This window comes from Martes martes, assembly GCF_963455335.1.
Source record: "Martes martes genome assembly, chromosome: 2".
Classification (NCBI taxonomy): Eukaryota; Metazoa; Chordata; class Mammalia; order Carnivora; family Mustelidae; genus Martes; species Martes martes.
The window spans coordinates 197,135,523-197,163,058 of NC_137889.1; the positions used below are offsets into that span (position 1 = coordinate 197,135,523).

Sequence of the window (27,536 nt, forward strand, 5' to 3'; positions counted from 1 at the left end):
ACATATTCAAGTATTTAGTGGTAATTTTGCATAGGGTGTCCAACTTACATGTAATCTGTTCAAAAAGAGAGGAAAAAAGATAAACTAAATTAATGTGCCAATGTTTTAAGAATCTAGGTGACAGGTGGTCATTGTACTATTCCATAAACTTTTCTATAGTTTGGACATTTTTCAAAATAAAAGGCTGGAGGAGAGGGAAATTACATTCTCACACACACACATTGCATATATATTTGGTGGTTTAATGGCAATGGTTTCTCCTCACAATATCTTTGTATCAAATAATCCTTTAGTTAGAACCTAGTTAAAATAATTCCCTCATTTTGGGAAAAAAATCTAAATATGGTTAGGACAATAAATGATACTATGGAATTACTCTTAATTTTTTAGGTATTATAAAAGGTATTGTGATTATGTAAGCACATGTCATTCCTAGGATATGTATTGAAGTTTTATAGGTACAATGTCAGGATGTGTGCAATTTACTTTCTGACAGCTTAGAAAATAATATGCATATATACTTAGAGAGAAAAAAATAAAGCAAATATGGTAAAATGTTTATTTTAAAAATCTAGGTGGAGGGTACTGAGGTATTCGTTTTATCATTCTTCCATCTTGTCCTGTAGCTTTTAAATTCTTCAAAATAAAAAGCTAGGGAGAAATCAATAAATGAAAATAGTATATAAGTACTTCAAGGGCTTAATGAATTAGAAATCTACTTTTACCTTAAGTTATTGATAGTTAAGGAAATATAATTTTGATTACAGTGTATTACATGAATCAAATTAGATGGTAATCTAGAGAAAATACCTTCAACTTTATGTTTTTCTTTTTCTTGAGCAGCTTGGAGTTCAAAATTCTCTTTATTTTTGGCTTCAATTTCTTCTAGTTTTCTTCTTTGTTCTTCCTTTTTCTTTCGTCTCTTCTCCTTTCTCTTTTCTCTTTTGGCAGCCAAAGCCAGCCTCCTGCTTTCTTCTCTTAACTGTTAAAGAATCAATAAACAGAACTGCCTTGTAAAAAAGTTCTCACGTAACGTCATTTTATCATAATGGAACTAGAATATCATAAAATTTGAAGTCATCTAGTTCAATTTATTGTTTGATCAAGGTCATAGTCAAATCACAGTAAAGAGAAAATATTTTTAAATGTCAAGATCAAACTAATGATAAAAAACAATCTAATTTTAAAACGGGTGAATGATACATAATTTCTTAATCACTGAAGAAATGTGCATATGGTAATATGCTCCCAAATTACGCTGGTAAGAAGAAAAGAATACAAACTGCGGACCAGTGATCCCATTTATTGGGAAAGAAACCCTTTTATGTAGCTCTATTCGTAGAAACAGAAAAAAGGTGAAGAGGATACAAATCAAAGCTACTGACTACAGTGGGACTGGAAGAAGGGTAGCAGAAAGATGGTGGCTTTCAATTTTATTTAATATAACTGTTCATTGTTTCTTATTTGTGAAAATGGTTACTCTCATCATCAAAAAAATTAAGAACAAGTTTAAAAGTATAACATCTCTTAATAAGTGATGTTAACTATTAAATTTTCCTCTTTGAGTCATAAAGGGAGAAAGTCACCTTCAAATCGTTTCATTTCCATGTTCTCTAAAAGACATTTTCAAACTATGTACTCCGTGCCCATAATCCCATGTTCTGTGTATTATGTGTGTGTCTTTGTGTATTTTAAATATATGTATCAAAACAATGACAATTTATGGAAAATATCACAATATCCTAACTAATAAAACCAGAGCTCAAATATGGGCTCCAAAAGCAAATCAGACTTCATTTCATTTTTTAAGTTTTTTAAGTCTTTTGCTTTTGCTAGACATTTCTGCCTTTTCAAATTATCCCTGTTAGATAACCTGAAAGGTTTTGTCCCCGTTGAAAGTTTTTACACCCTCGGGCAGTGCACCATAATTACATTCTCTTGAGTGAAAGAAAAATCTTTTGTCCCTGGAAAGAGGAAAAATCAAAGAGAATCTGCAGAACACTGATACTTTCTCAGGCAGAGGGATTGCAGGAAGAATACAAATGGGATGTTAAAGATCTAAAAATTGTCTGCATGGTAGCCCTGGAAAGTTTTGCTAGTCTTCCAGAAGTACACAAACTCCAGTCTGAAGACAAATACAAGAGCAGTTTTTCACCTTACAGAAGAACTGAGAAGAAAACACTGGTGACTTCACTCCCTTACTACACAGGAAAAGGAATATCATCTGACTGAAGCCATTTGAAAGAAGGAAGTAAGCGTATGTGACTCTGCTCCCTGAAGCCTTGCTTAAATAGAGCTAGCTGCCTGCCCTCAGGAAATGTGCTTTCTCCCTCTCAACTCCAGTGAGGTTGTCCTGTCTGAATCTGACTTTGACAGGATGAGTAGGTTAAGTGGAAGGGAAAGGAGGAGTAGAAGGGGGGTGAAGGGTATGCCAAGAAAAAATTTTCAAAGCAGTTGGGGCCAAATAAAACACATTTTATCTATATCATATCTGTATGGACAGAAGAGCCTTGAAAAAGGTGTATGGGCCATCAAAATAACAAGTGAAGTTTAAGACTTATGGTTAAGCCAGGATGGATTTTTGGATTTGCTGATTTTTTGTCTGGTAGTAGGAGGTCATTTATACTGGTATCAAAAGGAAAAAGAACTATTTTAAGAATAGAAAATTTTAAATCAGAAAGCAGACCCATTTGGTCTAGATGTGGGTGGGGGTGATGGGCTAAGGTAGGTCTTAGTTTATAGGTGCAGTTGGGTCTTAGGTATGCAGGTGCCCTCAGGCCTTAGAGAGTTCTAACAGTGGAGGACAATAGTAAATCTGGATTATCAGACTCATGGTATAGGAGTTCGGCCCTAAAGGCAAGGCATTTTCTCTCTAAATCTTAAAGTTCTATGGCTAGTATCTGGGTAATCCCATAGATGTACTAACCCTTTCAACTCACTAAAAAGTAGAGCACAAATTCAGAGGTCCCAGGAAAACTATTTCTTTCCAAAGGACATTATTTCAGACTACAGCTGTAAAAGAAAGTATCTACATGAAGGTATCCAAAAACTTAAGCAGAATTAGAAATATAGATATACATTTATTAAGAGGCATCATAAGTTTGCAGGTATATGAAACCAACAATTAGATGAGATCACCAAAGGGAAAAAGTTATTAATTACATGAATGTGTATTTTTGTGTGTGTATTATATATATATAGGAGAGGGATATCCAATATTTAAAAGGAAGAGCAAATGAGACTTTAGGAAGGCAAAATCAGATAGAGGAAGAAGATTTTATGAAGGAAAGTGATCAACACTGATAAGTATCACAAGTATGATTAAGAACTGAAAAGAGGTAGCAAAATTTGGCAGTTAAGATGTCACTGGTGATCCCTGCTATAGAGTAGGAGGGGAGTAGGCAATGGATCCTGGGCTGAGAATTAAAAATTAAAAGTAGAGTCAAAAAGCACAGATTATTCTCTTATAGTATCTGGAAAAGGCAAACAAAATGCTAAATTTGAGGTAAAGTTTCATTATAATAGTTACCTTGATTAAGTTGTAGGCAGAGGATAGGAGTTAGTGCAGCTGCAGACACTAAAGATAAAAGAATATGGGAGAGGTGGTAACAACTGATACAAGATCCCAAAAAGAACAGATGAAAGCAGAATAAACCATCAAGTCTGGAGGTAAAGAAAACAGGTTTAGAAATTCAGTCCATATCCTCTATTTTCTCACAAATGACCTCATTTCACTTACAGGGGAACTGCTATATGTTTTTGAGACTATATGAGGGAGGGGAGAGGCTTTGAAGAAAAAAGTCAAATTGTAGAATAACCTCAGTGTGAAAAGGAAAAGGCCCTAACTCAACCAGTCATTTCTAATTGAGGTTTCAGGAAACAATGTGATTTTGAGAGTTGAGCTTTTTAAGATGAGAACTTAAGAATCTGGGGAGAGGCAGTCCAGACTAAAAAAATGCTATCACATATTTACATATATGAAAGTAAACGAGATATGTGAGCATCAGAAAACAAACAATAGTGAGTGATGAGCCTAGAGAAGTAGTAAGCTGGGAGGACCTGAATGTTTGGATTTTCCCATGTTTGGATTTTCCCACGCAGAAAATAGAGACTGACAGTTTCAGAGGAGGGGGTAAGGTAATCCCACCTATGTATAAGAAAACTATGGGAACTGTGGAAAAGTTACATTGGAATGGAGAAGGATTAAAATAAAGGCAAAAAGGTGACAGAGACAAAAATACTTATTTGTAAGAAGCCCACGGCAATCCTTCAGGGGACAAATGGTAACTGAGAGGAGAGGACGGAACAGAGGCGCAATTGCCAAAGCTCAAATGAAGGCGATGATGATGATGACAGTAATATGGTTTAGTACATGGAGCGTTTATACCAGGCACTGGGTTGTTAACTTACTACATGAATTCATTTGCTAGATAGACGGAAGCAAGGATTAGTGAGCAGCTGAAAGTTACAGCAAGATTTCATTACTGACTCATGAGTAGTGATACCAATAACAGAAAAAGAGGTTAGGGAGGATCAGGGGAAGGGAAGGGTAGGATCCAGCAAAACTTTATTGCTAATTTGCTATGTACTAAACATGGTTCTAATCTTTGAACTAATCAGTAAACTAGACAAAAGATCCCTACCTTCATGAAGCTTATAAAACTTAACATTTAGTTGGGGGGGGCACACAGATGACAAACATAATAAATACATTACATAGTCTTCAAAAATGTGTTAAATACAATGTAAGATACTAGAGAAGGGGAAGACAAGTACGTATGTGGGGAGAGATAGGGGATTTTGATTTTAAAGTGGTTTTTTTTTGTGTTTTTTTTTGTTTTTTTTGGAGAGAGTAAGTAAGGAGGTGGAGGGGGGCAGGGAGAGAAAGAGGGAGACAGATTCTTAACCAGGCTGATCGCACACAGGGCTTGATTTAATGACGTGGAGATCATGATCTGAGCTGCAATCAAGAGTTGGATGCTTACCTGACAGCCACCCAGGAACCCCAAGGGGTTCTGATTTTAAATAGGGTGGTAAGTGTAAGCCTCACAAAGGCAAGGTTTACAGGAACATCTAATAGATTTGAAGGATTTCAGGCAAAGAGGACAGCCAGTGCACAAGCTATATAAGCAGTTACAAGTCAGAGTTGTGGTTCTGGGGTAAGCAAAGATCAGGAGCTCACATTTGGACACAAGTATGAGATCTCTAATTGGTATCCAAATGGACAGGCTGAGTAGCTAGTTGGATATGAGAGTGAAGTTTAGGGAAAAGGTCTGTGCTAAAGATATATATTTGGGATCAGCTGGTATATATTTAAATTTAAGAAGCAGGATGAGATGACCAGTGCAAGAAGATGATCATATAAAGAGCTAAGGGGCTTGCCAACTAAGGGAGAAGAAAAGGAAGAAGTAGCAAAGGAGACACAGAAGGACCATCCAGGGAGATAGGAGAAAAACCAAGCTAAGAGTGTGTAGAGCAATAGAGGTCAAGTGAAAAGAGTACATTAGATGTTAGTGGCATAGTGAGGTAAGAATGAAGCACTGAACACTGGATTTGGCTACATGAAAGTCACATGGGACCATAAAAGCAGTTTTGTTGAGGTTGTGAGAGTTAAGAGCCTGACAGAAGTAGATTTGAAGAGGATGAAGAATTCTAGGTGCCTGGTGGCACAGTTGGTTGGGTCCAGCTCTTGGTTTCATCTGGGGTCTTGATCTCAGAGTCATGTTATCGAGTCCTGTGCTGGGCTCTACACTCAGCATGGAATCTGCCTAGGATTCTCTCTCCCTCACTTTGCCCTTCCCCCTTATGCTCTCTCTTTCTCAAATAAATCAATCTTTAAATAAATAAATAAATAAATAAATAAGGATGAAGAATTGGGAATAGCCAAAATAAGACGACTTTGCTGTTATTGTTTAGCTGCAAAGAGGAGCAAAGGAATGGGCTTATAGCTGAAAACTGGGGAAAGGGAGTTGGAGGAATCAAGGGGATTTTTACGTTTGGAAACTAAGCTTATATGCTGATAAGAATGACCCAAGAGAAGAGGAAAAATGACATAGGACAAAGAATAAATTGCCACAGTGTTTTTGAGTAAGGGAGACCAGATCTAGTTCACTAAATGGACTGGATACAAAAAGTTTACTTAGTAAATGGGAGGAAGAATATGGATAGAAATTCGTGGGTGGGGAGATGGGGTGGGGAAAGTCTGACAGTTCCGAAGCTTCAGTTCTCTCACTGATGTAGAATGCAAGGTAGTTAACTGAGGGTGAAGGAGAGGATGTACTGGAAGTCAGAGGATAAAAGAAAGTAACAGTGGTCTAAATGAGTGGGACAATGAAATAAATTAGGGAAATACAGTATAAATAGGCAGCATTAAAGAATTTATTGTCACCCATTTAAAGTAAAATTCATCATCAGGGTTGAATTTTTTTCTGTACATTTAGTTACCAGGGTACAGGTAAGAAGAAGAAAAGAGTGAGGAACAGTGAAGGGGGGTAGGATAAATGAATCCTACAATATACTGGTAGGCAATGTTGTCCAGATTGTTGGAGGGAGAATTCAAGAGGCAGTAAAGCTGAAAAGATGATCAGAGAATGAAATGTATAAAATTAAGATTGTGGAATAGGCATATTAGAAGCTTCAGGTGATGGCAAAAAAAGCCAACTGAAAATGTCTAATAGAAATATTTTTAAAGTACACTCTATACACTCCCTAAAAGGTAATGCAAGTTTACAAGGAAAAAAGTAGGGGAAGAAATAGTAGGTAATAAAGTTGAGGGGTGAAACAAATATATCAAAAATGCAGACCAATAATATTCACTAAGGATACTAACAGTTAGTTGTTAATGCCCTAAGAAAACAACCAATTAACTGACCAGATAAAATGCTCCAAAGCAAGGGCTCTTCCACGTAGTAAATGCTCAGTAAATAAATGTTAGCTGAACAAGGATAAGGAAATCTGATAAATGTAATGGGTAGTATTTTCAGCAGCAGTTTTTATAAACCTATAGACCCAAATTTTCAAATTAGAAAGGCTGACCAAATAATCACTTTTATATAAGCAATAAATTACCTATACAGAACATTCAACTTAGACCAGACAAGACCAACTCCGGTCATGTTCCTAAATTTGATATGGTGGAGCCAGAATACACTGTGTTTCAAAAGGTGCAAAAAAAAAAAAAAAGTGTATTTTCCCAGATATAAGTCATAAGTAAAAAAAATGAACCAGACCCTATCAGACTATCAGATCTCAATCCGATAATTTTTCAAATAGAAATACTGGTCTAGAGTTCAGGAGAGAAGAACCTCCTCTGTAATACAGAATTTTATCTCTACACTGCCCCCATTTAAACTGTTTATAAAGTGCATGAAAGTGCATGAAAAAGAATCGATTTACATCTAATTAGTTTATCACTTTGAGTTTTAATAGTGTGGAGAAATATGCAATGACATTTGAAAGACGTTTCTTTTAATTTGCTTTAAACCTGAGGTTCTTGAAAGCAGGAACATCAAGGTTAAGAAATATTGCAAAGAATTCAAGGAAATGACACTTGTGTTGAATATTCTAGAAGTACTAAATTTAAAATATTGACCCAAGTGAAGAAACTTATTCTATAAAAACAAAATCACCCAAATATAAGGGAATACATGTAAGGATTTTTATTGTAACATTATTTGTAGTGACAAAAAAACTGGAAACAAACTTTCTATGGAGTATATTCTGCAGTTAAAGCACTATCAACTGCCAATATCAATCAATTACTGAGAGAGGGAAAGGCAAGTATTAATGTGTTCATAGGATCCTTTTTTTTTTTAAAAAAGTACACCATATCCATATGTGTGAATATTCATTTGCCCAAGAAATACCTATTGACCGCCTGTGACATGCCAGGCACCATTTTGTGGTACATGCACTCTACAGTGGTAGAGTCTAACAAGATAACTAAATAAAACACAGTATTTAGAATGTTACACAGTGAAAACAGAGAAGGGAAGAAGAGTAGTAAGAGTGTCTGTGGAAGGGAGACTAAAGTAAGAGGCAAATGAAGGGACAATTAAGGCAGAAGGCACAGTAAGAACAAAAAGAGGATGGTCAGTATTGACGGAGCAAAGTGACCAAAGTAATAAAAAATACATACATATGATCAGGGGATGTAAGAAGTATCATGAGTGGGCAGATCACATACATTCTTAAAAGGCTTAATAGGTAACTGCAGAGGTGCAGACTTTAGTTATCATACCAGGTTTTTAATTTTAGTTAAATGTTACAATGGTGACATAGTATTTTCTTTAGTTAATCTTTGCATATTTCACAGTTTAAACTGAACACATTGTAATAGAGAAAAAAAAAATGAAGTTGATTGAGAAACAGATATCTTCATAAAGATGTCTCCTATAAACTGCTTCTTGACTTTATAATCTATAGGTATGCAATAAATTCCTAGGTGCATTTAATGTAATGTACAAATATCAAGGCATAAAAAAATTAAAAGTTTTATTTAAAAACAGGTATCTATGTCTCAGCTATAGAAAGGATGCAGATTTTTTAAAATGCAAAAAAGAAATAGTATCATGAAACAACTTAGAGTCAGGAGAATTCTAAGATGTAAAAATAGGAGAGTAATGATAAAACAGGGTATTATAGTACTTTAGGAAGAAAGAACTAAGAGGTAGTTTATGTTCAATTAAGAGTGGGAACCCGGAGGCGCCTGGGTGGCTCAGTGGTTAAGCCTCTGCCTTCGGCTCAGGTCATGATGTCAGAGTCCTTGGATCAAACCTCACATTGGGCTCTCTGCTCAGCGGGAAGCCTGCTTCCCCCTCTCTCTCTGCCTACTTGTGATTTCTCTCTCTCTCTCTCTGTTTAATAAATAAATAAAATATTTAAATTAAAAAAAAAAAAAAAGAGTGGGAACCCGGGAATTTGGAATGAAAAAAAACAAAACAACAACAACAAAAAAACTGGGTTCAAACCCTATTCTAGTTTAAGCAAGTTACTTAATTTCCCACAGATGTAGTTTCTCCATCTGAAAGAGGAAGGTAGTAATATTTTTTAGTAAGAAGACTAAAATAATACATATTTTATCATACCACTTGGCACTATTATATTGCTTGGTATTTAGTAGGCTTTAAATAATTAGATAAGACAATATATAAAAATAGGTCAAATAATAGTTATAATGGTTATAAATATCTATCTCTCAATGTGCTCATATTCTTTTAAAATTACAAAATGGCCAAAAAAGCTAATTTGTTTGATCAGAATTTAAACCAGATATTTTTTTTAAGATTTTATTTATTTATTTGACAGACAGAGATCACAAGTAGGCAGAGAGGCAGGCAGAGAGAGAGAGGAGGAAGCAGGCTCCTTGCTGAGCAGAGAGCCCTACGTGGGGCTCCATCCCAGGACCCTGGGATCATGACCTGAGCTGAAGGCAGAGGCTTTAACCCACTGAGCTACCCAGATGCCCCTAAACCAGATTTTTTTAAATAAAAAACCTCCAATATTAAATATATTTTCTAAAAAATAAGTGTAGCTTCACACTTGAATTAGAATAAAATCTTGAAAATAATTCATTTTTTGTTTATGTAAGTTGAAATTCATAGTTTAACATAAGTCAGCAAATACAGTAAAAAAGGGAAATAACTCAAGTCAAAAAAGGTTAAAATTATCACTATATAGCCTTTATAAATTTAATCAGTACTTTTAAGTTTGATAGCAGGTAAAAATTTTTTATAGCATTTTTAACCTTTTTATAAAAGATCAAACATGGTAGAATATGTATTCCAACTCTTTTTCCTGCTGTGATTACTATTTGTGTTACATTCTAGAATACAGACTCATTGATAGGAAGGGGGAGAAAGTGAGCTAGAAGACTGCAAAACCAAATGTTGTCTGTAGTATTTTACTCCCTGTGGAAATAGATGGGAATGATGCTCTGCCTGAAAGAGAAAAGTACAAAACAAATCATCCATTTAAAAAAAGTACTCATTAAACATTCCACAAAGTGGTTGTAGTTCCCTGGTTGGTTATGTGATGGTAATACATTTGGTATGTCTGATAAATCTGTTGGCAATCAATTACAAAGTCTAGGATCAATGAAAGATCAATTTGGATGGGGATTAAGAGATCATTTGTTGATATAAGACTAAACTTGATTATTGAGGTTAGGTTTTCTGACTTGCAGATCAATGCAACTCCTGTAATAAAATTTTGTTAATTTGATTACAAAGAAAGTTACTTTAATGGTATTTAAAATAGTCATAATTCCCTCTAACTGAGCCATACTTGGAGAAAAAAACATGTGCATTGGTTAAAGCAAGAACAAAATGAAATAAAACCAAAACACAACAGATTACCAATTAGGTGGAAGGCAAAAGAGGAAAAGTAAGAACTTTTCATATGTAAAGGTTACCATTACCTTTTCCAAGTCTAACTCCTCTAATAAAATGCTGGCATTTTTGTTTGCTTCAGCAGCCTGTCTATCTTTGGCTTGTACTATTGATTCCATACAAAGATGACACTTCTTCAGCATCTCCTAAAATAAAAAATTAAGATGTTTGCAGCCTCAAAAAACAATTCACACTTAGAGAGATTCTGAAAACACAATAATTAAGGTACTTGAATGAACATAAGCAATAAAAATTAGTGGTAGGGCAAAAAAGGGTACAAATAATATAAATGGTGTACATCTTTAAACTTTATTTCTTTATAATCTCTACACCCAACATGGGGCTCGAACTCAAGACCCTGGGATCAAAAGTCTAATGCTCTACTGACTGAGGCAGCCAGGAACCCTGTCATGTGTTTTTTAAAATACACAAGCAAGAGCCTTTACTGTCCTTCAAAATAATATCCATTTGACTGGTACTTTGGAAACTAAAATTATTTACTCCTAACATTTCAATGGACGAAATCATACAGCAAACAGAGCTGCAGTAATTTATGCCAGCTGGCTAATGGGCTAAAGGAAAAGGTCAATGTCAACAATGAAAATGGGTTTAAAAAATGTTAAAGAACTTTATTGGCAGACACTGTTCTCAAAGCTTTAAGCTTTGCTGCTACAACTTCATGTGCAAGAATCACGCTTAAAGAAATTATAGACATGGGTACTTACGTACTTTTCTCAGTGATTTCATTCTTAGAACACACTACTTAACAGGAAAGGGCTATTTCCCTATTGAGAGTAACACCTTATTTTTAATCTCTCCACCCCTCCAAAACAAAACAAAACAAAACAAAACAAAACAAAAACAGGAATGGTAATTATCACAGAGGAATGCAGGGGCAGGCAAGACAATGAATTACCTCTGTAAATAAAATCCATGAAAAAACAGTGCTCACTATCATGTAGTAGAAAGACATTTTTGGATTAATTGACCTCTTTCCATTTTCAGAGGCATGTCTTAGGATTTTATTCAAACCTAAGTATAAACCCCGAGTCAAAACATCACCAGGGGAATATTCCAATTAGACGTCTAATAGGATTTATTTAACCTTCTCTACTTTTCCTGCAAAAATTCTGGCTAATTCATTCTTAAGCTGACAATTACTCCAATACTGAAGACATTAAAAGTTTTCTTGCCCATGACTATGCTCAGTTTTGTTTAGGTATTTAAAAAAAAAAAAAAAAAAAACTACTGGGCTTGTTCCTCTCAGAAGAGGTTATCAGTTTGGATAAACATACATATAAATTATAATACTGATGAGTAATAACAATATTTGCTTTAGACTGTTTAGTGTTTACATAAAAAATTAATTAGTTCAAGTACTATTAAAAACTAAAAATTCTATTAGAGAAAGTTTTATTGCTTCTCCAGGTAAGTAAATAATCTGAAGTATCTTTGAAATAGAAAAGTTCATTCTCAAATATTAGATAAATGAAAACTGCTATAAGCCACACATTATTGCTTAGACTAAGGCTTTTTTCTTAGTGGGAGACACACACATATGTATGTATATGTGTGTGTATGTATAACCAAATGGGATCCCTAGCTCATAGAGTGGGATGAGTTTAATCAGTGTATTACCTTATCAGTGATGGTTGCTATGTATCTCATACATTCAGAATCTGATGGAAACTGATTGACTTCTTTGACTAAGTAGCGCACCACCTTCACATGACCCTAAAAAATAGATACCAATGTCAGATTGAAAACAGATTCTAAGAGGATTCAGTATATCTACAGTCTGTCTTATCTAAGATTACTTTGGCATCAGTGCCACAAAATAAAGTCTTAATTAGATATTATTTGCACTGTAAATGAAAAAAAGACAGACTCTGGTTCTGTTAAGTTAAATCTATACTGTTCATCTTCATCCCACCCTCCCAAGTACAGAATAACCTGACCTAAAATTCTAAACAACAATGAATTAAAAAAAAAAAAAACAGTATGAAGAAAAAAGTTTTTCTTTCTGAAAAGAAAAAAGACAAAAACAAAACCTCATTTGTTTCTAGCTAACTCATAAATGAGCATCCTAATTCTAAGCATTAAAAGAGTAGAAATAACAATTTTGTTCTTTCAGATAAAAACTGAATGTACAGCACTGTACTAGAAGTGTAAAAGGATTAAAATACGCTTTCCTAAAGCATGAGCTATGATTATAAGATTCACTGTAACACAGTTCACCAAGCTCAAAATCATTAGACCAGCGCTCAAGAGACTCTAACTTTATCCAGTTTACACTATTACTCTCTGAACACAACACCTACAAATTAGCCAGTCCATTTAAACAGACCATGTTTAGTATATTTCTCTATCTCTTCCTTTCTATCTTTTCAAATATTCCTATCTTTTAATGAATAGTTCAATGCCATCTGCATCATTCCTTGATATCTCACCAACACTTCTACAGCACTTAAATTATATGGGACACTCACACAGTTACCTGACTTTGTGTGTGGATCTCACCTCCCCAATTAAATTCTACATTTAAAGAGTACAACTGCTGCTCTCTGTACAGTGTACTATCCCAACCATTACAGTTGCACATGGTAAGGTACTAAAAAAAAACGGAATGAATACAGAAGAATATAAAAGATGAACACTATTCTTAAGGAACTAAGTCTATCTGGAAAGATAAGATATATGCATGTTAGAGTAATAATTACAAGGTAATTTGAGTCAAAATGAATAACAAAAATAACAGATGGCAGAACTTCTACAACTTTTAGGAGATTAAGTATCTTACTGTGAGCTCAAATAGGATTGGAAGAGTTTCTGCCGAAGGGGAGATTTAAACTATACCCAAAGAATGAATAACTCTGAAAATGAGGAAGGACATGAGGTTTCTGAGATGAGAACAAAGGTGATGTGAGAGACAGCAACAATGAAAAGACCAAGCAAGGAGAAGACTCTCCACATCAGGGACTCATAATGGGAGATGAGCTTGAAGAGCACTCGATTTATGGTGGCTCTGAATAACAAACTAAGACTGGATTTCAAAGGATGACAAAAAAGGAAAAGGCTCTAGAAGAGGATACTAACGTAGTGGAGAAGTTAGGAAGATTAACTTGGTAACGATATATGTTAGCTTGCTTGGAGAAGAAGTAGATAGTCAATGATAAAGCGTAAGTTTGACTGGTGGGGAAAGAAACATACAGAGTCAGTGTCTAGGTAGTCTAGAATACCTAGGGAAGAGGTGGCATATAGTACAGGAGCCAGAGAGAATTAAAAGACAAAAAGGAGAGAGATGATTTTTTGCAATTTTATGTTAGAAGTTTTTAATACAACAAATAATTTTCAGTCTACCAGGGGATTTTACCTACCTGTCTCAAAATGATAAAACTCAAAATTATAAACCCTAAAACAGTAACCCAGTTTTCCCAGTAACAAATTTAAACCGTATTTAAGAGACCAACAAAAACATTAAATGAAATTATACACAGCTCTGTGCTATGCATTACAGGAAGAGAAAAAAAGTTTCTCTTTCACAAAATTTATTTCTATTTCTGGATGCAGTTCATTTGATATTCAATCATTTCAAAATACTGGTAGCTGGGTTTTCATTATTTATTTCATTATTTAATTCCCTAGTAATTAAAGCAAGTGATTATAAATAAAATCAATTTAAGTTAATTTTTCCCTGCTGTACTATTATAAGAAAACATCCATCCATAAGTAGTTACTCTTAATTGGATTTACATTTTGTGAAAGATTAAGTTTGCAACTAGATTTTGAAAATACTATTTAGAACAACTTTTTACAAGTTTACTTAGCTTTATTTATCAATATCAACATTAAAGGTTTTTCTGGGATACCTATATCTACCTTTTAAGTGTTGCCATCAACACAGAAACACATCAGTGTTTATTTGCATAGTATTTTACTGCGTTCGTCACTACTGTTAAGTCCTAAAATAAGAGTCTTTAGTGATCACTAAACTATATACCTTCCAGCCTAAGTGAAAAACGTTCAAGTGAATGAAGATGAAAGACTTCTACCTTCCTAAATGCCGCCATAAGAGGAGTTATCTTGCGGTTGTCTGCTGCATCCACGTCTGCACCTGCTTGCACCAATAACTGAACCACATCAAGATGTCCACCATTTGCTGCTAGCCACAATGGAGTGTTCCCCTTCTTGTTACGTACATCAATGTGAGCTCCCCTAAATGAATGACACAGATGTCATTGTTAAAATGAAATGGAATTACAGAAATAATAAAAATCAACTATAAACTTACGAAAAATATTCCATGAAAGTGAAAAATTATTTATATTATTGAGGGACTAAAATACATGTTTCTCTCAAAATTATGAAGAATTTCTAATCATCAAATTTAAGTCATCAAATTAAAAAAAATAACATACTAATAATTGCTTTTTTAATCTTAAAAGTAATGACTGCGTAATTCCAAGTTTCAATCCTGAGAAAATGTGAATTTTATTTAGTAAAAAATAAGTACTTCCTGTTAATAGCATAATCAATACATTAAATAAACAGTATGCAAGAGACACAAACAGTATCCTACGAGGCACTTGTATCTATTTCAGGTTACTTGTATGCATGTATTTGTATTATGTGGCTTTGGAAAAGAATGAATCCAAAAATAACATGCAGGTTTAGCACACAGTGGGCAACACGGTAAGTAAGACTCAAGGTGAGTAACAGGTGACAGAGCCACTACTAAATACTATTTCTTAGGATACCATGCAAATGTCTTTAAGACTGTTAAAGCAGGAAATCCAATTAAGCAGACAAGTATCTCTGGAAGACTGGCAGGCAACTTCTGAGTGACTCAAAGAAGAAATTCTCCTGGATTGTCTGATACCATGAACAGTTCTACAACTGTCACTTAAAAGCCCTCACTGTTATTTAACCAAACAAGACAAACGAAAAACTTTCGAGGAAATCAACAATAAACTTTAGATTGCTGCTAGACTTTAAAGATTTCAAGTGATACTCTTTTTCAAAAACTCAAACTATATGGGAGATGTGAACATGGATGACAACAGCTGGATGTTCAAACAGCTTATTATAGTGCTTTAAGAGTATATACACACCCAAGACAGGAAGAAAAGAAGTATTTTTAGGTTATACTGAAATAAATCAGACAATGAAATGTAACTCTGGATAGGTGGGAAATAAAAGTAGGTTTAAAAATAAAACATGCACTTGTAGTTCACAGAGGAAGTAATCACATTTGCTTTTTTAATAGTACCATATAACCTGACAGAATAGTAATCACTGGTACACACAGTCATGTATGAAGAGTATGGTAACATCATACCTGCCAATGAGAAGCTCACAGAATTTATAATGCCCTTTATCTGCTGCTATGGTTAAAGCTGTATCTCTCGAAGAGGGCACTGGAGGGGCATTAACATCAGCACCTTTATCCAAAAGAACTCGGCCCACCTCTGCATATCCACCAGAGGCAGCTTCCATTAGCGGTGTGAGGCCAGTCTAGGTTTAGTGAAAACAACAATACCACCACCACATAAGAGACTGAAAAGAGCTAAAATGTTTAAAGAACAATCTGGGGAGCAACATGATATAGTTGTTGCGAAAATTCACAACTAAATTTCAGCACTGACACCACTAGCCTGAGTTAACAGTGTGATTTACTGAACGATATCCTACATAATGCCAATTTATTGTGGGAAAAAAAACTGTGTAAGATGCAAGCACTTGGCATAACTGGTGCTAATAAATGCTTCCTCTCTTCTCTTTCATAATACTATGTATTTTCTAGCTAATAACCCTAATGTCATTATTACCTATAAAAATTTATTACTGAGGTATTTTCAAGAGTGCTTGAGTACACAGAATGATTTCTGATTAAATACATATAAGACATGTTACTAGAAAATACTAAAATTATAATTAGCATAATGCTACTGCACACCTTAAATACTGAAGCAATAAATCCATGTATAAATCTCAAGACTTTTTCTTACCTTAGCTCTGTGTTCCACATTTGCTTTTCTATCAAGCAGAAGACTAACCACTTCAGTTCTTCCTTGGAAGCAGGCTAAAGTAAGGGCAGTGTTCCGATTGGTTTCTATTTGAGCATTTATGTCAGAGCCCATGTCTAACAGGAGCTTAACAGCAGCTGTGTGCCCATTCATAGCTGCTAACATCAGAGGAGAAATGCCCAATTTGCTACCAGTTCTGGGGGTGGAGGTATGGGGAGAACAAAGGTAAAGAATATAAATTTCTATAGAATTCTATTTCAGGATTTAAGATTCTTTGTTTTGCAGGATTATTTAAAATAGTTTTTCTCAGCCCTATATGTCTGTGAGATACGACCAGGACTCCATTAGAAATTGTTTACCACCTTAGAACTAGAATACTTTCTGTATCTCATTCAACATAATAACTTGGACTGAAAAATGATTATTAAATATTAAGTTATTATTATGATGGATTTTCCATCCTAAAGCATATACTTTCTTAATAAAAACTCCTAAGAAAACTGTGTTTACTTTTAATACCATTAGAAATACAGTAAGTGATGTTTTTTCAAGTTTATATCAATAGTTTTAAGTATTTAAATAAAATTAAAAATCTCCCAACAGTTTGGATTCTAAATTTGTAATGAAGGCATTTCCTAAATATTGCATTAAAAATATAAGTGTTCTACAAATAGCTTATCATAACACTCTTAAGGGGCTTATAGAGAGAGAATAAAACTTGCCTAGAATTAATCTCAGCTCCTGCATTTAGTAATATTTTGATAATGTTCACATAGCCACCAGAAGCAGCCAGGCTTAGAGGTGTGTAATCAGAAACATTCCTGTGCTCTTTGTTTGCCCCTCGAGCTAACAATAGCTCCACCACCTGAAAAGAAAAGAGGAAAAGCTGTGTTTTCTTCTTATGGTGAAACAATTTGCAAGGTGTCCATTTCTGATTTCTTTAGTTTTCTGATATATCGTAGAAGAAAAAAACAGGAGAGTCATTTTTTAATCCTTTGCACAAAATTAGACTCAAATAATAGCAAGAATTCTTAGAAGCAACAGTAAGCTAGCTTCTCAATTAAAATCTATTTTGAAATTGTTAAAATGACACGGTGTGTTCATGCAAGGTCTGGATCTCACTGTGTTATTGTGCAATGCTATTTTAAAAAGTATTATTTCTGTTACTCTATCACATAGCAGTAAAATAAGATTTTTTTCATTTATATATATATATATGTCTTTATGATATATTTTGAAGATTTTATTCTTTATTTTTTAGTAATCTCTACACCCAACGTGGGCCTCAAACTTACAACCCTGAGATCAAGAGTCTCATGCTCTACTGACTGAGCCAGCCAGGTGCCCCTCTTTAAAGTATTTTTTTTTTAATTTATAATCAATAACTAAATGTTTAAAAACTTGGAATAAAGTTAATGCTTATTTTTTCCTAACATTTTATTATGAAAATTTTTAAACATACAGAAAAGTTTAATAAATTTACACATACTCACTACCTAGATTCTACCATTAATATTCTACTACACTTACTTTATCATATCTATTTGTCCATTTTTTGATATATTTCATTTCAAAGTAAATTGTAGAAAGCTGAAATTTCTTTAAATACATCAACATATGTATCATTATTAGAGTACTACTTGTTTTCAAATTTGGGGGGAAAAATTTCTAACTTACAGCAAATGCTCAAAACTTCAGTGTACATTTACTGAATACTGACAAATGCATAAAGCTGATGTTATTTAAATCCCTGTTATTTACTCATGCTTCTTTCTCAGTCAATCCCACCTATAGCCTATTTTTATCTATATCTATCTTAGATCTTCAAATAGATGAAATCACAGTGTTTGAGAGTCATTTCTGTGTATTGCATAGCATTTCATCACACAAATATAATATAGTTTATCTATTCTCCTACTGGCGACTACCTTTGCAGTCTCTAGTTTTTGGCAATTTTGAATAAAGTCGCTATTCTTTCAGTAATATATTTTCACTGCTCATGGGCTCTAAGTAGTAGAATTTCTGGGTATATGTTTAGTTTTATAAGAAATTACCAGACCTTTTCTGAAAGTCATTGTACCATTTACATCTCCACAAATAATAAGCGAGTCCTGACTGCTCCACATCCTTGGCAAGATTAAGCATTGCCGGTCTTTATCATTTTAGCGTAACCCACTGGGATCTTAATTTGCATTCCCTGATAGCTAAAAACTGGTTACCATTTATTGAAGTACTTATTGGCATCTTTCATCCATTATGCCATTTAATGCACAAAACAACTCTTTGACACAGGTACTAGTATTTTCACCTTCATTTTGCAAATGAGGCAGAGAAAAGTTAGATTACCCAAGATCATAGCTCTTACCTTGCTCTTAGTACTAGTAAAATATCCTAAAATGCTAACTGGGAAATAACAAATAATGTTAATGAACAGTGCTTTGTCTTAACATATAAGCTGAAACTTTACTCATTTGAATAAAGCTATGTATGACCAATTTTAGATTGTGACTTCTATCCATCACTTTTTTGCTTTTAGAGCCAGTAACACTAGGTGGCTTATGTGACAAGGTTATGAAAAATAAGACCAAAAAATGGCATTATGCTGTTTTATTTTATAGAGTCCCTTAAACAAGAAAGTAAAAAACCCTAATCAAATTTCTAAAGTTATTAATTCCATTATGCAAAGATAACTGACCTTAGTTATCTCTCAAAGGGAATAGTCTCTTCCCAGAAAGTAATAAACACTCAATATAAATTAGTTTGTGACTTTATAGTAAAATGAGTTTCCACTGTTTAATAACTTCAAAATACTTAACTGTTCCAATGACACCAAATCAAAGCAACAGAATGTTATAGGCAAAATTATTACCCTAAAAGACTTCTGTATCTGTTACAACCTCATTTGTTACATTTTAGTAAGAATATATAAAGATTATAGTATGCTATAGGCTTTAAAATTGCTTTGAAAGAAACCAACTGATTTATTAGATTTTCCATTCTTTCTGTGCAAGAATTATTCTATCTCTTAAAGAACTTTTATCTTCTAGTTTACTAAAAACTCTAGTGGGTTTAGCTGATTCAAGTTCAATATAACCTGATATGATATGATATGATATGATAGGCAAAGGGGGGGGGCAGTTTAAGGTATGCAAACAGGGAGGTAATAATCTACCATTTCATTGGCCAGAATAACTTTAGACATAATATTTCAGGAGGGATACAGACATAATGGGTAGAACAGCCAGGTGAGAGATTTAGAAAAGGTATCTTCAAGCTAATAATCAAAAGAACAGGACACGCTTCAAATGGAGAACAGGTAACTGGCAGATAGAGACTCAAATATCTATAGATACAAGAGGATATAAACTTCTTTCCATTAATTCAAAGAACAGAATTAAGAACAGTGGGGAAACTCAGGGAAGGTATAACTCAGGCTTAATAAACAGGAAAACTTTGTAACAGGATGGTGAAAAAAAAAAGTAAAACATTTTTAAGCTGAGTAAGAAAATGACCTGCATGATCTAGGATACTTCTTAAATCTTAAGATTCAAGAATACCCTAATTGAGAAGTTGCCAGTCCACAGAGACAGCACAACTGGCTAATCAAAATCCTTACAACTAGACTTTAAAAATGGACTAAAAAAAAATTAGGTTGCCCAGCTGATCATTAAATGCCAGAAGAAGACATACATGGGTATAGGCTATAAATTCTTGGGCCTACACCTGATCACACCAGTGGTTCTACCCTACTTAAAAAATGAAAAGGTCATATAATCTCATCTGAGAATCTTTCTTTCAGAGTTGAGTGGGGAAAAATGAAAAGAACAACTAAAAATTGAATGCTCTTGATTCCCTACTAATCTTATACACAGAGAGCAATAGAGGCTGAGCTTAAGTACCTTTCATGCCAGGTACTCTGAGATAGGAAAAGACAAATGAATATAGTCCCTGCTTATCAGGAGTTTACTGATTTGCTTTGAAATGGCTTAATCACTCCCTTAGCCTGAATGCAACACACAGGAATTCCCATGGCAGGTACTACTTTTAGATAAACATAATAATAGATGTAACTTTTCAGACTCAATGGCTTATGCTAACACAATGTTTGAAATTATGACCTATTAGCAAAAGGACAGTTACTGTGATAAATCCAGATGTCAACCCATTATTCCCATCAAATCATGTAAGTTAAAATATGTATTTGCTAAACAGATGGGACAGATATTACACTGGGGAAAATGTTACCTCCTGTCTCCCCCCAGAACAAGCCAAAGATAATGGTGTGTCCTTGGTTCTTTCTGACTGGGCTTCAATGTCTGCACCGTTGTCCAGCAATATTTCCACAACACCAACATGACCAGCTGTGGCAGCCAAGATAAGTGGAGTAAAACCTGGAAAAAAATGATCTTCTCACTACATGTTAAGCAAAAAAAAAAAAACCCCACACTGTTTTTCATTGTATCTATCACAACAGGGCTAGAAGTAGTATTTCTTCACAGAACACAAATATTCCAGAAAAAACATTAACAAAAGTAAGCCCTACCTTTCTTGTCTCGGTGCTCAATACTAGCTCCTCTCTCTAGCAGTGTTTGTACCAGCTCCTCATGACCACCAGCACAGGCCAGTGTTAGCGCTGTATCATGATTACTTTCAGTCTATAAAAAATTAATTTTTTGATTAATTTTAAAATTACATCAATTATATAATATATACTTAAACTAAATACAGACACAGATGTCCCATTCTACTTTATCAAACATTTGGATATTAAGTTATTTTTTTCATTAGTGGCTAACGTGATTTTGTAAAGGCTACAAAATAATATTTGAACTTTATGGGCAATTCTTAAACATGAAGGGAAAAAAGTATGATTTTCAACCATATGCTATTTACAAATACATGATTAAAAGAAACAGTGTTGGATTCACTTTTGCTTCTAGCATTAACGGAGTAGCACAGAAAAGATCTGTCTTCCTAACTCAAACAACCAAAAAGGAAAGGACGAACTATCTGAAATGATAGTGTTTAGATAGGCAGTGTGCGGCAGTGATCACCGAGGGTAGAAATGATTAAACTCAGTTTGATGCCTGGAGAGTTTCCAGGCTGCTGTGCAGAGAGGGTACCCAAATACAGCCTGGCAATCTCCCTGAGGTGAGAAGACAGAGTCTGGAGCGGTCAGATGGCTAGAATTCATTGGGCAGACTACTGGATAGGAAAGCACGACAGAGTACTCTAGATATCTGCAGAGGGTCTTTGGCTGAGTCTTTCAGCTGAGTTCTGATTAGCATATGTTCATGAGGAAAATTGAGAGGCCAAGAAAAGACCACCAGCAGGCATAACAAGACCCAGAGTTTACACAGGGCCAGCAATAGTTTGGTTCCCACCAGCCAGAGTAGAAAGACCTCAAAACACACAGAATATCAAGTAAAATCCTCAGCAGTGGAGCCAAATTAGCTGTTCTAGGCCTACCTAAGAAAGCTGAAAAGCAAGCCCTGATATAGAAAAAGGGCTTCCAAGTAATTTAATTGCAGTTGAAAACAAAGCCCCCAAATACTTAAAGGAACAACAAAGAAAAATATACAGTATACAGAGTATTTTGAAAGACAAAGACTATCATAATTGAAACATGATGCTTTATATATGATTTACTTCTGACTTCTGCTAATGATACTCTATTATAGTTTAAAATGCTTGTCTCATAAACAAAAACCTCATACTTTTAGTACTCTAAACTTGTACTGTTGAAGAAAGGTAACTACTAGCAGTATGTAGCTATTATACTATAAATATAGCTAATGTGACTGAAAAACTGAATTTTAAAACTTAAAGTTAAAAAGTGATACTCATTTGGTTATTAGAGAATTTTTCAGTATGGAGCACTCTGAGTAAATAAATCTACTTTCTTAATTGTACATTTAGTCAAATCTAAATGAAACCCAAGTTGAGATAAATACAGGCTAACAAACCATCCTGGATTTGCATAGGACTGAGGGGGTCTCCAGCATAAGGAGCTCCTGGTGCTAAAATCAAGAAAGTCCCAGGAAAACAAGGATGATATGATCACTCTAAGCTGTAAGTATAACACAGACTGAATTTTGAAGACCTTTAATATGAAATAAAAATGTAAAATATCTCAGTAGTTTTTGGTATTACTGATTACATGTTTAAACAGTATTATTATGGACATATGAAGCTAAATAAAATATATTCTTATGATGCATTTTACCTATTTTATTTTGCTTTTTTAAATATGGTTACTAGAAAATTTTATGTGTTTCACATTATTTTTTCTGTTACACAGCACTGTTCTAAGCTACTTTTCCTCATTTTTACATATGCATCTCTATTACAACACTTATCACCAGTCTTCCTTATGCTTATATCAGTATATGCCTATCACTCTCAGAGAACTAGAAATTCCTGAAGGTAATAAACATGTTTTATTCATGTTTGCATTCTCCACCTGTAAATGATGCTTTTGCCTAGGAAACAATAAATGATAGTTAAGTTCAATGAATGACAGCGGCTATGCAGGGTCACAGATTCAAAGGCTATTTACTAATAAAACAAAAGGCTACATATAAGAAATATATTTATTGTGTTTATATTTTTTGTAATATTTATTATATTTATATAATAAATACAAAAAGGAAAGGCATTTTCTCCCAGAAGGTCAAGTCTCAAAACCAAACTCCATTACAAAAAATGAGTAACAAGAGACAAAAGGCAAAATCAACAGAGTCAAGAAATAAGAAAAAGCCTACTAGTCAGTGATGAAGAGGGAGACCGCAAAAGCTGCTCTGCAGAAGAGGCTGGCAGAGAGCAGAGCTACTGACTGCAGAGATCAGGGATGGCCACAAGGGAGAGATGCACCAACTACAACAATGAAGAAGGACACGAATACTTAAATGAGTGACAGCTCTGACTGTGTAATAGTATTTGATCTTCATTTCAGGTTTTGAGGAAGGGATTATTATGCTGATTTCAGAAAAAAAAAAAGAAACAAAGGCTTAGAGAAATAATCCTCCAATAGTCATACAAGCTAGTAACTGATAAGGACTGGCTTAAAAAAACCAAGGAGATCTTGGATAACAAAATCCTGCTTTCCCTATTACATCATAAAGCAGTGCTAAACCAACTAGGCCAATATAATGTTTAAGTCTATCTACCTTATATACTTCCTATGTTAGTGACAATTAGAAAGTCAACTTTATGATGAAGAGTCTACTTTATAATGAACTTTATTAGGTTTCTCAATGTCTTCTGGGGGTTAAAGAGTAATTTAGGAAAGCAGAGCCAATCTTAAATAGAGAATGAAGAGACAAAATTTGAAAAAGATAAGCATGGAATATTTTAGTGGTTAGTAAAATACTGGTCCCCCCCCCCACACACACACATTATAAAACATTAATTCAACTGACATTTATTAAGCACCTTTTACATTCAAAGTACTCTGCTAGGTACTTCAGGGTTGATAAATATAACTAAATACAGTCCCTGTTCACTAGGAGCTTAGTGCTTACAGCATAGGGCAAATTTAGGTTCAAACTATGGAGAGAAATATAAACAAGGTATTAAGAGAGTTGAATGAAAAAATACTTAAAACTAAGAAAAGAGGGCTTGTCAAATTCCTTGGGGAACTTAAGAGTGGGTAACTTCATGAACTAATATGAAATCTTCTAAAAACAAAAATGAAAAAAATTAAAAGATTCTGAAGTGAGGTTTCCACCTTCCTAACGAACACCTATACAATCCCCAAATGGTAAGACACACTATCCTGATTTTTAATACTTCAAGAAACAAATTAACTGAAGGAGAAGTTTGGGCTAAAGTAACAATGACTAACATGATATAGAATAAAAAAATACATGTTTTGAATATTACTGATAACAATACAGGTGATGGCTTCCTGAAAGGCAATGTATCATTAAAGTCATGTTATGTTATACTGGTTAACAAGTCACATACAGTGTCATGTATCTGTAACTAAGAGAAACCTGAAAGGGAGGCCGATGCCCAGAGGTTTGTTAGGAGCTCATTTAGGTTTACATTCCTTTTTTTTTTTTTTTTTTTTAAAGATTTCACTTATTTATTTGACAGACAAAGATCACAAGTAGGCAGAGAGGAGGGCAGAGAGGAGGAAGCAGGCTCCCTGCGGAGCAGAGAGCCCGATGTGGGGCTCAATCCCAGGACCCCGGGATCATGACCCAAGCTGAAGGCAGAGGCTTTAACCCACTGAGCCACTCAGGCGCCCCCAGGTTTACATTCTAAAGAAATTTTCATTTGGCCCACAATACCATAAAATACACTATTTTGTATGTGACAGATGTCATTATGATGATTCTGGCTTATAAAAAATGCTAAAATTATATTCAATGTAGAAGTACTCTGTAAATTGACATGACTATTCAGGTTCGTAAGACTGAAAAATAAGAAGGAATCATGAGACAAATGCAGAATTAATGGAAAAAGCAACTTTTAATAAGTTGGAATGCCTGAAAAAACATAACAGAACTGTCTGTTAAAAAAAAAGGCAGGGGGAAGTGGACCTATTAATTACATCTAAGTAATTAATTTACTTTGAAAATCATTAGAACTTAAAGTGCTAACCTTTTTGTAGACCTCCATAACCTTCATAATTCTAGACATCTCATTCTCTGAACATGTCAGAGGTCATGTGTAAGATACAAAAAAAATAAAAAAGTAAAAAGGATAGCATTTAGGGAGAATGAGAATAATGAAAATAGTCAGTAAAATAGTAAATAACTTGCTTAAAACCTCACATAAACAATTAAAATGCATGCATTTTAAGTAGAATGCTTAATGGCAGCATATTACATATCACCATTAACTCATTTTTCTTGTCTCTTCAATTTTTCTCATTAAAATAATGTGATCGAACTATTCTCTGTATTATAAAACCTACAGGAGAAAAATATTCAAATAAAATTTATACCATTAAAGGCAAAACATAATTTTACATATTTTATAATTTCAGCCCTGATATCTAAGTCAAATTTAATGCCTACCTTCTTTAAAAAATAACCATGGACAGATGTTATTAAAAACTGGAAAAAAAGCAAAACTACGTAAGGCAGTATTTATTTTTCTCTTTTATAAAATGTACTAGAACCGGCTACTCCAAGTTTAAGGAAAGCCTTTTGAAGTTTGTGAATAAAAATGACAATCAGTTCAGAAATATATGAAAAACATGTGGTAAGAAAATGGGAGGGGATGGGAACACAAGTTTTACACCCATGAACAGAACAACTGGTACTTTCTCACTTTTGTGGCTGTTAGAGTCAATCAAAATCTCACACAAAACACAGAAAATATTTAACTCAGTAGCATTCAACTCTAACCTTCAGCCAGCTTTACTGTTTCATACAAAACCAATGGTTCTTAAAAGTCTGTAAATAATTACTAATTTCTATATGTAGAATACCCATTCTAGCAAAATAAAAATTAGAGCTATGCTATTAAAAGATGTAATAAAAGTCTCAAATAATTCCTTCAAATTATCATTTACTGATGTTCCCTAAAATGAATTTTGATAACAGTTCAGTATATGGTATTAAAATATATTATAATATAAATATATTAAAAATATCCAGACAAGGGCCACCTAGCTCACTCAGTCAGTAGAACATGCAACTCCTAACCAAGCCCCACACTGGATGCAGAGCTTAAACAAACAAAAAACCAAAACAAAACGGATAAAAACAAAATACATCAAAACAAACGTGACTCAATAAAACTATTACATGAAAGGTAGAAAGCCTGTGGCACATACATGCACACCAAAGGTAATTTCTAGTTATCTTACGTAAGATTTGAGGAACCTTATAAAGAATACATTCAGCATTCTTCAAGTTCCAGAAATTAAACATGATTTCGCTAATCCCTGTTAAAAATATTAGTTTCTGCATATAATGATCAATTAAAGAAGTTTAAAGTATGACCATTTTAAGAATCATTAGCATTTTAAAAAGAGACATATACTGAAGGTTTAAAAAATTTAACACTCCTTTTGTTCTTCTTTAAATTAAGATTTGATATAAATATGAGGTATGGCCAAGGAAACATGTTGAAAAACTGTAAGGATGAAAGACACTCAACCCTTTGCCATCCAGGTGGTAGACCTATTTTCTATAATCTAATTTACCAGGTTAATATAATTAAATCAACATTCACATCTAAGATAAAAACTGAAAAACAGGTAGCATAGTGCAGTGCTTAAGAGTATAGAATCTAGAGCCAGAATGCTAGGGTGGATGAAAGCTGGCTCCACCATAAATTACCTATTGGGCAAATAGTTAACATCTGTAAGTCTCACCTTCTTCACCTATAAAATGGGAATAACAATAGTACCTACACTTCATGAGGTTGTAATAAAGGTAAAGAAGTTAGTATCCTAAAAGTGTTAAGATTTCTTAAATAACCAAATAAAAGATTCAAATATTAGAAAAAGTTTAATCTTTCTAAACAGAGTTAGAGTCTTGGTATGAATTTATCATATCACTTGCCTGTTACAGCACAGTACTATCACACATAAACCACAATATCTACTACGTAAAATCGCATGGAATTTTTATTTTAGAATCTAGAAAAAACTTTAGATGAACTGAGTACAAAAGGATCTTTATAACTGCTTAACATGCCTGCTTGGTACCATAAAAACTAATAAATTTTAAAAACTAACATCAAAAATAAAAGAAGAAATAGCAAACAATTATTTCTGAATGTTTATTTGGTATTACATTTTCCAAAGCAGAAACTTCCTAAACTTCTAAACAAAAAGAAAACTCCTAAACTTCCTAAACAAAAAGAATAACTCATGATAGGCTAACCAAACTGAAGAACCTTGATACAGAGACCAGATAAAAAGGAACAGATATTTAAGAACACAGTCAAAATCTTTTTTACATAAGCATGTCAACTAATATGAAAACATAAGGTTTTTTTTGTGTGTGTGGTTTTTTTAGATTTTAATTATTCATTTGAGAAAGAGACACAGAGAGAGCACAAGCAGGAGGAGAGGCAGAGGGAGAAGGAGAAGCAGATTCCCCGCTGAGTCAGGGGCTTGATGCAGGGCTCGATCCCAAGACCTGCGGATCATGAC

At 34.0% G+C, this 27,536-nt stretch overlaps 1 protein-coding gene across 1 annotated transcript in view; it reads right to left on the reverse strand.

The window, feature by feature from the left end:
* ANKRD17 (ankyrin repeat domain 17) overlaps positions 1–27,536 on the reverse strand; it is a gene marked incomplete at its 5' end in the record, with an annotated part of 86,997 nt that overhangs the window by 22,905 nt on the left and 36,556 nt on the right. The window contains 9 exons of the mRNA XM_080796380.1: positions 811–982; positions 10,418–10,534; positions 12,027–12,122; positions 14,441–14,603; positions 15,727–15,902; positions 16,397–16,610; positions 17,137–17,279; positions 20,660–20,805; positions 20,958–21,069. Coding sequence (XP_080652506.1) covers positions 811–982; positions 10,418–10,534; positions 12,027–12,122; positions 14,441–14,603; positions 15,727–15,902; positions 16,397–16,610; positions 17,137–17,279; positions 20,660–20,805; positions 20,958–21,069 — 1,339 coding nt within the window. The remainder of the gene's footprint in view (positions 1–810; positions 983–10,417; positions 10,535–12,026; positions 12,123–14,440; positions 14,604–15,726; positions 15,903–16,396; positions 16,611–17,136; positions 17,280–20,659; positions 20,806–20,957; positions 21,070–27,536) is intronic.